Source organism: Choloepus didactylus, chromosome X (genome assembly GCF_015220235.1).
Source record: "Choloepus didactylus isolate mChoDid1 chromosome X, mChoDid1.pri, whole genome shotgun sequence".
Lineage (NCBI taxonomy): Eukaryota > Metazoa > Chordata > Mammalia > Pilosa > Megalonychidae > Choloepus > Choloepus didactylus.
The window spans coordinates 31,917,260-31,931,695 of NC_051334.1; the positions used below are offsets into that span (position 1 = coordinate 31,917,260).

General features: G+C 33.2%; 1 protein-coding gene across 10 annotated transcripts in view; it reads right to left on the minus strand.

Moving 5' to 3' along the window:
- Positions 1-14,436, minus strand: part of DMD (dystrophin) — a 2,178,366-nt gene that overhangs the window by 1,445,184 nt on the left and 718,746 nt on the right. For all 10 annotated transcript variants that reach the window (XM_037821041.1, XM_037821045.1, XM_037821047.1 and 7 more), the window contains 2 exons: positions 6,520-6,675; positions 1,667-1,837 (listed from right to left, as the gene is read on the minus strand). In XM_037821041.1, coding sequence (XP_037676969.1) covers positions 1,667-1,837; positions 6,520-6,675 — 327 coding nt within the window. The remainder of the gene's footprint in view (positions 1-1,666; positions 1,838-6,519; positions 6,676-14,436) is intronic.

Here is a 14,436-nt window from a genome sequence, read left to right on the forward strand (position 1 = left end):
CTAAAGATGGGATGACGGGGGTATAGGAACATAGTTTGGGTATGCTATTAAAGTTAAGTTGATATCAAAACAAATGAGACTGTTATAGATTTAGGATGTTAAATTTAAGCCCCATGATAACTACAAAGAAAATATCAGAGAATGTAAAAACTCATAGAGACAGAAATTAGAGTAGATTGTCATGGGTGGGGACAGGGGAATGAGGAATTATTACATAATGGATGCAGGGTTTCTGTTTTGGGGGACGGAAAAGTTTTAGTAATGGGAGGTGGTGAGGGTACTGCAATATTGCGAATGTGATTAATCCCATTGAATGTCATGCTTAAGAGTTGAGATGGGAAAGTTTATGTTGTATGTATGTTATCACAATTAAAAAAAAAAAGAAAGAGAAACTAAAGAGACAATGACAATTAAATGCAATACATGATCCTGGATGTAATCTAGCAAGGGAGGAGTAAAGGCTCAAAGAGCAACTATTGAGATATATGAAAAAAATTGGAATATACACTGTATAAGCTTTACATCAATGCTAAATTTCTTGAACTTAATAACTGTACTTGAGGTGGTTATATGGGTGAATGTCCTAGTTCTTAGGAAATGTACATAGTGGTATTACATGTTCAAGGAGCATGATGTTTACAAATTACACATAAGTGTCCAGAAAATGGATTGATAAATAGGTAGATGAGACACAGAGATAGAGAGAGAGAGACAGAGAGACGAGAGAGAGAGAGAGAGAGAGAGAGAGAGAGAGAGAGAGAGAGAGAGAGAATGATGATATGGCAAAGGTAAAAAATGTTAAAATTGTTGGATTTGGGTATCTGGGGGGTAGGGATATGGGGATATGCTGGAGTTTTCTGTATGGGGTTTGTATTATTTTTGTAACAGTTCTATAAGGTTGAAAGTATGGGGGGGGACTATTATTTTTTTTCTAAATAGCCCAATGACTTAGCAAAGTTTGAGGTGAAAACATATTAATAATATCAATTATTTCCTCCGTGTCAACACACTTTCAAGAAATATAATAATGAATCGACTGTAAAAAAATTTAAGCTATGAGTGTCTTGACCTTAAATTCTAAGGAGCAATAAATGTCTGGCTGGATGTCAGAAAAATGGCAAGAATTTACCAGCTGAAGATTGAAGAAGGCCCTATGCCCTTTGGTTATGGAAATGATAGCAACTGCAAAGACACCTTGAGATTCATTTCTCTTTCCTTTTTTTTTCCTTTTTTTGGCCAGGACATCAGCAATCTGCTGATCTTGCAAGTACTGTTCAACCTGACTGTACAGTCACTGTGTCTTTGTCCACTTCTTGCTTGTGGAGTCTATCTGGGCTGACTGGTCTTAGGCAAGCTATTGGAAATAAAGCCTCATCTCTGGACATACTTTCTGACTAATGATGTCTGTATATTTTTAAGATCTTAAGAATAACCTACCTAATTCTAAACAAGCCTTGAAGGGACTCTTACTAAAGCTTACTGTTGCTTTTTCATGGTTCTGAAACATATAGAGTTAAAATACTAAGGAATTTTTGAAGAAAGAGAAAATGAAGACAAAAATAATATTTATGATTTTATTATTGTGGCACAGTAATTCTTCCTTATAAAATCATATTACCATGTGTTTTCATGTATGTTAAAAATGACCTTCATGATATAGGTTTACCTTTCCCCAGGCAACTTCAGAATCCAAATTACTAGGCATTCCTTCAACTGCTGATCTCTTTGTCAATTCCATATCTGTAGCTGCCAGCCATTCTGTCAAGGCATTCATTTCCTTTCGCATCTTCCGGGACAATTTCAAGCATTTCTCCAACTGTTGCTTTCTTTCAGTTACCTGAAAAGAATAATAATAAAATGTAATTTGGTTTACCTTTTCAATTTAGATTCCGTTTTAGCTATTTAATGGAAACTTTCATACTTCTGTCATTTAAAAATAGCATTTCTCTTACATGTTTTGTTTTAAACACATATTTTAGAAATTTCATATATTCTGAATATAAATAGTGAATTAAAAAACAGTCTAGGGCAGATGAAATCCCTTCTCCAAAAGATACTGTCTTGGGTCTGGTGCCACGGATAGAAAGGAAAAGCTATTTATTTAAAACTTGTCTTTAAATAAACAAAAATAACAATTTTTGGCCAAAGTTTGTAATAAATACAATGATATAATTCAAACTGAAGACATGGCCTATCAATCCTTTGCCAAAGAGATGTGCAAAAATTTTTACAATCCTATTTATACAAATGAGGCTTGCTCTTGCTGGCAAGGAATCAAAACAGAGAAAGAATACTATTTTTCTCAAGAGGAAAAGATGTTGTTTAATACTTAGAACTAGAAAGTTTATCCTCATTGCATATTTAAAGTTTTTTTCTTTTGCACAAAACAATACAAAGAATAGCTCACTTTCTCAAAAATTCTTTTCCCATCTGATAGAGGCAAAAGAAATGAAAGCAAAAATCACTCTCATTAATAGAGAAAATCATGACTTGACCCCATGCTCCAGTTCTCAGTTTAAAACCAAGACCCTCAAGATTAAATTCTTCCACAATCTCACACAGGGAATGAACAAATTTGTATTTCTCCACCGCTTTTTCTGATGTGCCTACATTTTGTAAGTTTGTAGTTTAGTTGGCTTAATAAAAAGCCCAGAATTTTTTTAAAATAATAATTTAGAAACAATCAACAAATGCCAGATAAATTATTTCAGTTACTCAAAGGCAAGTTTTGTTGTATCAAACGTTTTTGGATTACTTTACTATGTTCACCACAGTTCCTTGGACAGAGGTTTTTATTAAGTATATTTTGCTTGTAAAAATGTAACAGTATAACAATTTGCTTGTAACAATGTAAACTCTTACAAGTTTATTTCTGTCTTGTTTGTAACGTGTCTTAACTCTATGAATACCCCCCTTTTCTATCATGGAGGCTGGGAGCCAGAGCGTTACATGTGAATATTTTGACTTTTTTGAGGTAGCATGATGGAGTGGAAGCATGTTAGGCTCTGTGATCCCCAGCAGCCTCCTGACATAATAATCATTGGTAGAACGCCTCTTTTGTCTCGTTTACCCATATGTCACATGGGATTACTCTACCAACCACATAGGGTTAGTGTAAGGGTAAAATCATGCAGCAGTTTGAGAGAGCCTGACACATTATAGCACCTCAACCTCTTCCTTCCCATTTCACTTCAGGCATAGTTCAATAAACACTGCATCTGAATGTACACAGCCAAAGCTTTGTTTACATTTATTTTACAGGTGAAGAACACCTCCAAAAGATTTGTCTTTTGTTGCTAAGAGGACTGAAGAGTAGAATACAGATTAATCCCAAATGTCAGGGAATTGATTAAAAAAATAACAACAGTGCTAATGCATATTTATGTGACCTGCCCTAGGCATAAAAGGTAGCAGCCAATATATATAGTTCTATGACCAAAATAAGAATCCAACCTGAAGGAATAAAAAATGAAAAAGGTAAAGATATGTTTAAAGAATTTAAAATGCTACAATCAAAATAAATACCCTGAAACATTGGTATGGATCCCAGATACTCAGCAAAGTTCATTAGCTCCTTTGACAGAGGTGTGTTTACAATTAGAAAATATTTAGTTGCTGAGGCTACGATATAATTTTAAAAAATGGATTTTCCCTTCATTTTTCCTTCAGGGCAAGAAAAACATCTGCCCTTTTGACTGCAAGGATTTTTATTTGTGTGTGGAGAAAAAAATCTTATTGTGTTTCCTATGCATAATTATTTTTTTCTGTGCACTATTGGTAGAAAGGGGATCTTAGACTCAGTATTTCAAAGAAATCCTATCTTCCCAGAGCTAATGCATTATTGATTTTTATTTATTTTATTTTGTTTATATCCAGCTAAATAGGTTTTTATAAAATAGGAAACACTGCCATCTTAAGGAAAACTGAATTTTACACAATTCTTGTGTGTGGGAAGGGATACACTTAAAAGAGTGCCACCTGCAGTAGAATAGTTCAGCATTCTTTCATGAATACTTAAAATGTATTCTGGGTCTGATATGAGTATTTAGGGATATTTCCTTAAAATCAAAATATAGAGAGGACAAAAAAGGAACTAAAGAGTGATAGATGTAAGATTATTTCTCAATAAAATTAAATAGATTTACATATAATGACATTTCAGTCATTGAACAATTAAGCTAAGTTCTTGATATTAGAAACAACTGATAAAACTGTGTTCTGTATAAGAAAAGGTAAAACATATTGAATTGAGGTTAGTACAACAGTGTAAATTCTGAGGAACATTAAAACAGAAGTGTTCATACTTTTTACACAAAAAGAATAACCTATTAAAATATACTTTGTTTCTTTGCTTTTATTAAACATTTCTGTTGTTGAAGGTGTTTTGAAGGTCAAAATGCAGACATTTTCTTCTCAGTGAAATAACATATGACACAGCATTTTTGTAAGATGATATTTATACATTTTTCCCATTTTCATGAATGTTTGAAAATGAATCTTGGAAAATAAATTTATGCGTACATTTTTGCTGTATTCTGTCATGCTATTAAAGTTAAGAATGATTTCTTAGTAGTCTTTCTTTCATTTTGCTTTACTGATATCACTAAGTGCCAGATAGTTAAAATAAACATAGATACTCGAATCTAAATATTCAGAGATAAATAGGGCTTTAAATCTTTACAACAGCCATTCAATTCCTAATAATAATCAACCCATGGCACTAAGAGTATTCTAATATCATTTTTATTGTTTTAAATTCTAAGTGATTTATTCTACATTATTTTTTGTTAAATTTACACATTCAAAGGCAGAGGTATCATTCAACTCATTTAAGGAAAAGAAACGGCCTAGGCAATAATTTATATTTGAAAAAAGTAAACAGAGAAAACCTCTTTTCTCAAAATATGTATTTTCTTAAGAAAAAATGTACTTATCAACACATTAATGTAGTGTAAAATCACACAGGTCAGATTGAGTATAAGAACAGTTTTCCAGAAAAAATAAGTTCCAGCATTAGGAACAGTATCAGAGATTATTCAATTGATGTTAAATATGGATGTATTAGCACCTGTGAAAATTGAGAAATACTGAAATGAGACATCAAGTGCAGATATAACTTCTCTCTCTGTGGTGATCTTTAACACAATGGTAAAACTTCTCTAGAAAATTATAAAGGCCTTCTATTTCAAAGGTAGCTGGGTGTACTAAACAAGCACTTTAGTTTAATTGACCCAAATTATGAGAACATTTTGTCATGGGATAATAAACTCTCTTTCAAATGTAGATGTCAAATCATGTCAAATGTAAATTACAGGTTTTATTTTTTTAACATAAATAATAAAGATGATCAACTAATAAAAAATGGTTATTTTCAGATTCTCATTTGAATCTTAAAATTTGCTTTCTCTCAGTGATAAGCAATCTGCAAATAGAAGCTTTAAGACATAACCCTCAATATACTTTCAGGGTGAAATATTGGAAATCTGTCTCTGCTTGGCTACTTCTCAATTCCCAGACATTTACATTTGTGTGTAAGATGCGGTGACACTTTTCTCGTTGATGGTGTTCTATTCAATAAAGTTTGTAGCCTGAGCTGTAAACATATACTTTTACGCCCCCATTGGACTCAGTAAAGTTTTTTCAGTTGGAATGAAATGTTAATGTTGCCAGTAATCATTTTTATTTTTTCTGCCTTGGCCTGTAGGCCAAAGGTCTGCTCATTACTGATTTGTCCTTCTATACTATAACCATCAGAAAGGTAAAGCCATCTCAAACTAGTGCCTCATTTCAAGGTGCTCACTTTAAGCAGTTAACATAACCTTGTATTGATGGAGAAATGGTCATGAATACAAATAATTGATAGAAGACATTATTTGCTTAAGTTTAAAGAAGCAAGATTGCTATTTAATTATTAATAAAATACACCTCTTCTCTCAGTTACTCCATAAAATAATTATTGAAACCTTTTAAAGAAATCATTTTATTACTAGTTTAATACTCTAAATCTTAACTGAACCCCTAAAACTCTTTCAGAAAGTTTAGAGTAATATGTTAATGGCACTGAAAAGGACAAATGAGTCCCTGAGGTTGACATTTCCTTTCCATGAGTACTATCACTATTTTGAAACATCAAAGCTTTACATTTATATGGAATGCTTAGGTTGGTAAGCATTTTATAAAATGTACTGGTCTTCAAATCATCACAAGTAAATTTATACAATGGAAAGAAGGAAAAATTAGAACAAAGAAATGCTTTTAGAAGTATCTGATAGTCCAATAAAAATCTCCTGAGATTTACATATTTTTCAGCCTATAATGAAAAGAAGAACCTCATGATCAATTATTGTTTCTTAATAAGGATTACCCATGAGAAAATATATAACTATGCTAAGAGAGAGAGAGAAAGGAAGAAATATGAGAATTTCTGAGACTTTAACTGTCCATAATTACTATCCCTTTCTTTATAATTTAGAAGAAAAGTGCAAGTAGCCAGAGTCTGTAGCTTCAGCATGCACACACCTTTGCACCCAGCTCATTATAATGCAATTTCAAAGCTGTTACTCTTTCATCAAGTTCTTTGGGGTTTTCCGTCTGTTTTTTCTGTACAATCTGACGTCCAGTCTTTATCACCATTTCCACTTCAGACTTCACTTCACTCAGACTTTTATACAAGTTCTAAGTTAAAATAGAAAACAAAAACAAAAAAGCAATAATAAGCAATAACATTAAACTCACTCATAATATTAGCAATAAAAATAAATATGGTTAAAAATCATCCTAATTGCTATTACATTATTACAATTGTAATGGAGTAGCATTTTGCAGCTATGATGAATATGTAGCTTTGGCATTTTTTGTTGCCTTTAAATTTTTATCTTTATAAACACACACATGCATGCATGTTTTTTATCTATTCTTATTAAAGTAGGTGTGCATCATGCATATATTTGGTCATTCAATACAAATTTGTAAAGGTCATTTCTAAAAGTTACATGATTTCTATTTCAAATGTTAGAGTTACATAATTCAGTTGTGAGTTTGGAGGAATTCATTCACTCATTCACCAGGTATTTATTGAGTATTTACTAAGTGCCAGCCAGTAATTGAGTCACTGCGGGATCAGTGCTGTCCAAGGCAGATATGATCACTGCTGTTCTCATGATGCTTACATTTTAGTGGGGGTAAAACACCTAAATTTCCAAATCATAATTTCAATATGTATTATAATGTACATAAAGAAGGAATATAATTTTAAGTATACTAGATTATACAAATTTATTTTCTTAATGGGCTGATCAAATAAATATAAACAGATATGAACACTTTATTTAAAACTCAAATGTAAATCACAACTATAAAGCATATATGTTGCATCATAAAACTATATTACTATAATAAAGCTCATCAAACAAGTCTCATAACTTGCTTACTTGTTATTTTCCTGAAAGATATATATGTGTGTATGTGTTTATGTATGTATGTATATATATATATCTGTATTTGTATATATAAGAGTTTACATTATACACTGCTGTTTTCATTTGTTCAGTAGAATATGTAATGGACAGCTAAATATTTTATTATTACTAAGAAATAGACTTCCTAGCAAGTAGCTCCTTTGTTTTTGGAATTAGAACAAAAATTGGGTTGGTTTCCTGTTCAGTTTAAAATCAATTTCTAAAACAAACCATCTTGTAAGGTCTGAGAAATTCTCTGATTAATTATGGCTACATATATAATCTATTACTTCCATCTTAATCCCTTCTTTGATGATTGTTTGATGTTAATATTCCTTTATTACTAATTGTGAGATCTGCCTGAGCTTTCCAGATGATTTATTTTTTTTACTTAACTTTACTTCTGTTTTAGAAGATATAAAAATATCTAGGTATTTAGAAACAGTCAAATCGTTAATTTTCATGTTGAGAATCAACTGAGTGAATTTTCGAATCAGAGATACTTCGAAATAATTTACTCTTCAAACTAAAAGAAAAACTCAATGGTTTAATTTTATGACGAACACTCATTCAGGTACTGTTAGCCATTAACGCCATGTCATTCAGAAGGTAGAGCAAAGATTCATAACCAATGGAAATGCTTCTTATATTTGTGATCATGTTAGTAAGACTTCTTTTTAAATAGAACAAAAAATTCTTGAAGGCAAAGGCCATAATTATAGTATATACCACTTAAGTATATTTCTTAAGTAATGAAAATTCCAAAAGGCATAAAGAAAAGACACCCTCATGAAAGGACTACTTGCATTGGTCCTGACGTCTAAACCAGAACCAGAAACAACTTGAGCGAGTGTTTTGAGCCATTTTCTCTGTACTGATGTGAGCAAAGTAACAGGTGGGCGCAGGTGGGGCTGTTCTCAGCTCATATTTACCAGCAGACAGGTTTTATGAGGTACCATTAGGAACGTGCTTCTAGAAAAGAATGAATAGCTCTTCCTTTGCAAATATATTTTGCCATGATGGTAGTGTACTTGGGTCACTTCTGTTTTCAATTTTGCAAAATTTAAGAAAAGGTATATTCCCATGCCTTCCTACACTCACTCATCTAATATCAAATAATCAATGTATGCCATTATATTCAAAATTTCTTTTTTGTGGTGAAATTATTTACAATATGAAGTCATTATAATGCAACTTTAATTATGAAGACATGTTATTGAATAAAACATACTTAATTTTCACAAATATATATAATGTGCATATTTAAAATTTTTGCGAAAAAGAAATTTATTTTCCCATTCATAATGATATGACTCAAATGCATCTAATAGGTTCTCTTTTTCATTTATGTTATGGAATAGATATAGAAATAATACATAAAACACTAAGGACTAAAAAGATAACATTTTTAAATCCCCCTTTAACTGTCAATAACAATCAGTGTTTTCATAGTATCTGAAATTTTAACCTGATGGCCAATAGCACATTCACAGTTATAATAATTATTATATTATTCTACTAGATATCCTTATAACTCAGCTTTATGTTGTCAATGGAATCATCTGACTTGGTGAATTCCTGAAAATGGCGACACTGAACACACAGACTGATATTTCAAAGTCCGATGAAGATTTGGCCTGCAGGTTTGCTGTGTCTTCCCATGCTTTTTAATTTTTACTTTTTTATTAGAGAAGTTGTGAGTTTACAGAAAAATCATACATAAAATAATACAGGATTCCCATATACCACCCCACCAACAACTTGCCTTGGTTTAGAACATTTGTTAAAATTGATGATAGCACAGTTTTATAATTATACTACTAAAGTCCATGGATTAACTTATGGTTCACTGTTCATGTAGTATAATTCCATGGATTTTTAAAAAAATTTTTATTCTTTCACCATCTCAATCTGCTATTTCCCCTTTTAATCATATTCAGATACATATTTCAATGCTGTTAATTGCATTTACAATGTTGTGCTACCATCACCACCATCCATTCCAAAACATATCCATCATTTTGAATAGGAACCCTGTACATTTTAAGCCTTAACTTCCCATTCCCTATCCTACCCTGTCCCCTGGTAACCTATCTTCTGGATTCTGACTCTATGAGCTCGCATATTCTAATTGCTTGAAATCAGTGAGATCGTACAATATTTGTGCTTTTGTGTGTGGTTTATTTCACTCAACATGATATCTTCCAGGTTCATCCATGTTGTTGTGTATGTATCAGGACTTCATAACTTCATTCCTTTTTATGGCTAAATAATATTCCATTGTGTGTAAATACCACATTTTATTTATCCAGTAATCAGTTGATAGAAATTTGGGTTGCTTCCATCTTTTGACAATTGTGAATAATGCCACTATGAACATTGGTGTGCAAATATCTGTTCGAGATGCTGGTTTCAATTCTTTTGGGTATGTATCTAGTAGTGGGATTGTTGGGTCATGTGGTAGTACAATACTTAGCTTTCTGAGAAACTGTCAAATTGTCTTCCACAGCAGCTGCACCATTTTACATTGCTACCAGCAATGAATGAGTGTTCCTATCTCTCCGCATCCTCTCCAATACTTGCTATATTCCATTTTTCTAATAGCAGCCATTCTAATGGGTGTGAAATGGTATTTCATTACAGTTTTGGTTTGCATTTCCCTGATGGCTGAGGATGTGCTTTTCATGTGCTTTTGGGCCACTTGTGTATCTTCTTTGAAGATACATCTGTTCAAATCATTTGCCCAGTTTTAAAACTGGGTTGTCTGTCTTTTTGTTGTTAAGTTAAAGGATTTCTCTATATATTCTGGATATTAATACTTTATCATATATGTGGTTTCCAAATATTTTCTCCCATTGTGTAGGTTGTAATTTTACTTTCATGATAAAGTCTTTTCAGGAACAAAAGTTTTTAATTTTGATGAGGTCCCCAAATCCTTTTTTTTTCTTTTGTTGCTTTTGATCTGGGTGTAAAATCCAAGAAGCCATTGCCTAACACCAGGTCCTGAAGATGCTTCCCTACATTTTCATCTAGGAGTTTGATAGTTCTAGTTCTGATATTAAAGTCTTTGATCCATTTTGAGTTGATTTTTGTATATGGTGTGAGATAGGGGTCCTTTTTTTCTTTTTTTTTCGGCAAATGGAGATCCAGTTCTCCCAGCAAAATTTGTTGAAGTGACTATTCAATCCCAATTGAGTGATCTTTGCCACCTTGTCAAAACTCAGTTGGCCATAATATAAGGATTGATTTCTGAGCTCTCAATTCTATTCCATTGGTCTATATGTCTGTCCTTGTGCAAGTATAATGATGTTTTGATTATTGTGGCCTTGTAATAAGTTTTAAGATCAGAGCCAATTTCATTCTTCTTTTTCAAGATGGCTTTAGCTAATCAGGGAACCTGACCCTTCCATATAAATTTGACAGTTGGCTTTTCCATTTCTGCAAAAAAGGTTTTTGGAATTTTGATTAAGATTGCATTGAATCTATAAATTGCTTTGGGTAGTATTGACATCTTAATGATATTTAGTCTCACGATCCATGAACATGGAATGTCCTTCCAATTATTTAGGTCTTCTTTAATTTCTATTAGCAATGTTTTGTAGTTTTGTGTATACAAGTGTTTTACATCCTCGATTAAATTTATTCTTAGATATTTGATTCTTTTGGCTTTTATTGTGAATGGAATTTTTTCCCTTGTTTTCTTGTTCCAATTGTTCATTGCTTGTATATACAAACATTACTCATTTTTGAGTGTTGATCTTGTACCCTGCCACTTTGATGAATTCATTTATTATCTCCAGGAGCTTTGTTGTGGATTTTTCAGGACTTTCCGTATACAGGATCATATCATCTGAAAATAGGGAGAGTTTTACATCTTCCTTTTCAAATTTGGATGTCTTTTACTTCTGTTTCTTACCTAATTGCTCTGGCAATAAATTCCAGCTCAATTTGGAATAACAGTGGTGATAGTGGACAAGGATAGATTGATATCCTTGTCTTGTTCCTGATCTAAGAAGGAAAGCTTTCAGTCTTTCACAATTACGTAGGATGTTAGCTGTGGGCTTTTCATATATGCCCTTTATCAGGCTGATGAAGTTTCCTTCTATTCCTAGTGTTCTAAGTGTTTTCAATCAAGAAAGGATGCTGTATTTTGTCAAATGCCTTTTCTGCATGAATTGAGATGATCATGTGTTTTTTTTCCCCCTTAATTCTGTTAATGTTGTGTATCATATTGATTTATTTTCTTATGTTGAACCAATCTTGCATACCAGGGATAAATACCACTTATCACAGTGTATAATTCTCTTAATATGACACTGGATGCAGGTTGCTAGTATTTTGTTGAGGAATTTTTCATCTATATTCATAAGAGATATTAGTCTGTAGTTTTCTTTTCTTGTGATATCTTTATCTGGTTTTGGTATGTGGGTGATGTTGGCCTCGTAGAATGAGTCAGGGAGTATAATCTCCTCTTCAATTTTTCAGAAGAGTTTGAGCAGAATTGGAGTTAAGTCTTCTTGGAATGTTTGGTAGAATTTCCCAGTGAAGCCATCTGGTTCTGGAGTTTCCTTGTTCAGAAGTTTCTGATGATTGATTCAATCTCTTTATTAGTAATCGGTTTGTTGAGATCTTCTATTTCTTCTTGAATCCATGTAAGTAGGTTGCGTGTTTCTAAGAATCTGTCTATCTCTTCAAGGTTATCTAATTAGTTGGCAGATAGTTGTTCATAGTATCTGCTTCAGTTTGCTAAAGCTGCCAGAATGCAATATATCAGAAATGGATTGGCTTTTTCAAAGGGATTTCTTAGGTTGCAAATTTACAGTTTTAAGGCCATGAAAATGTCCAAATTAAGGCATCAAGGGATAGATACCTTCCCTGAGGATAGGCTGATGGCATCCAGGGTTCCTCTGTCACATGGGAAGGCACATGGCTGGTTCTATGGAACCTTCCCTCCTGAGTTTAGCTTCTGGTTTCAGTGGCTTACTCCAAAATGTCTCTAGGCTTCTGTCTCGCTCCTGTGGGTCCTTGATTGCTTCTTCCAGGGTGTTTCCGTTTCTCTTAAAGGACTCCAGTAAAGGATTAAGACCCATCTTGAATTGGGTAGCTCACATCGCCAGGAAAACAACCTAATCAAAAGGTCCCACCCACAATAGGTCTCCCTCCACAAGATTGGATTAAAATAACAGTCTTTCCTGGGGTATATAATAGATTCAAATCAGCACACTATCCTTTTCAGTCCTTTTTATTTCAGCAAGGTCAGTAATAATGTCCCCCTTTTCATTTCTTGTTTTCATTATTTGTATCCTCTCTCTTTTTTCCTCTGTCAGGCTAGCTAAAGTTTTATTAATTTTATTGATATTTTCAAAGAACCCATTTTGGTTTTGTTGATTTTTGAATTCTCAATTTCAATTATCTCTGCTCTAATCTTTTTTATTTCTTTTTACTTACTCTGGGTTTAGTTTGCTCTTGTTTTTCTAGTTCTAGTTTTGAGGTTAGGTCTCTTTTTTGTTTGTTTTGTTTTTTTCTAATTTTATTTTCAAATAAATTCAAAGTTACAGGAACAGTTGCAAAAACAATACAAACCCCATACACAGCATACCCTTTCCCCCGCCCCGATACCCCAATCCACCAACTTTAAAATGCTGTCACACCACCATTTCTTTCTTTCCCTCCCTCCCTCCCTCTCCCTATCTATCATCCATCATCTATTGCTCTGTCTTCTGAACATATGAGAGCAAGCTGCACACATCCTTGAACAAACACTATAATTCACATATACAATTCCCATGAACAAGAACATTCTTTTATGCAATCCCATTAAGCGCAGCTAAGAAGTTCAAGAAATTCAACATTGATACAAAGCTTACATTCTATATTTCCTTTTTTTTTCTTATGTCCCAACTGTGTCCCTTTGAGCCTCCTCTCCTCCATCCTCAGATCTCATCCAGGATCATCCTTGGCATTCAATTGTCATCTATTTAGACTGTCTTTTTTTTTTTCAATTGTGGAAACATATATACAGCCTAAATCTTCCCATTCCACCCCCTCCCTAGCCTTCCATTAGTGGGATTCATCACATTTAGAATGTTGTAATGCTAGCACCTTCCCACCATCCATTACTAGAGATTTCCCTTCACCTCAAACAGCAACCCTACACTCATTTCTTAACTCCCCATTGCCCCTTCCCCCACTTCTTGTAACCCATACTCTACTTTTCATCTCTATGGTCATATTCTCTGATAATTTCTTTGTGTTTACCATGGGGCTTAAATTTAACCTCTTAAATCCATAACAGTCTTGGTTTTCTTTGATACCAACTTAACTTCAATAGGACATGTAAACTATGTTTCTATACTCCTCCATTCCCCCGCCTTTATATAGTTCTTGTCAAAAATTACACATTTTACATTGAGTCCAAAACCACTGATTTGTCATTAGAGTTTATGTATTTTATATCCTGTAGGAAGTAAATAGTGGAGTTACAAATCAAAAATTATTGACTTCTATTTGTATTCCATTGTGGTCAGAGAATGTGCTTTGAATATATTCAGTTGTTTTCTTCTTAAATTTATTGAGGCTTGTTTTATGTCTCAGTATATGGTCTATTCTGGAGAAAGATCCAGATCTTTAGTATCTGAAGTAGGGCAGGTCTTTTACTGGCAAAATCTCTCAACATTTGTTTGTCTGTGAAAAATTGAAGCTCTCCCTCAAATTTGAAGGAGAGTTTTGCTGGATAATGTGTTCTTGGTTGGAAATTTTTCTCTCTCAGAATTTTGAATATGTCATGCCACTGCCTTCTTGCCTCCATGGTGGCCACTGAGTAGTCACTACTTAGTCTTATGTTGTTTCCTTTGTATGTGGTGAATTGCTTTTCTCTTGCTGCTTTCAGAACTTGCTCCTTCTCTTCAGTATCTGACAGTCTGATCAGAATATGTCTTGGAGTGGGTTTATTTGGATTTATTCTATTTGGAGTTCGCTG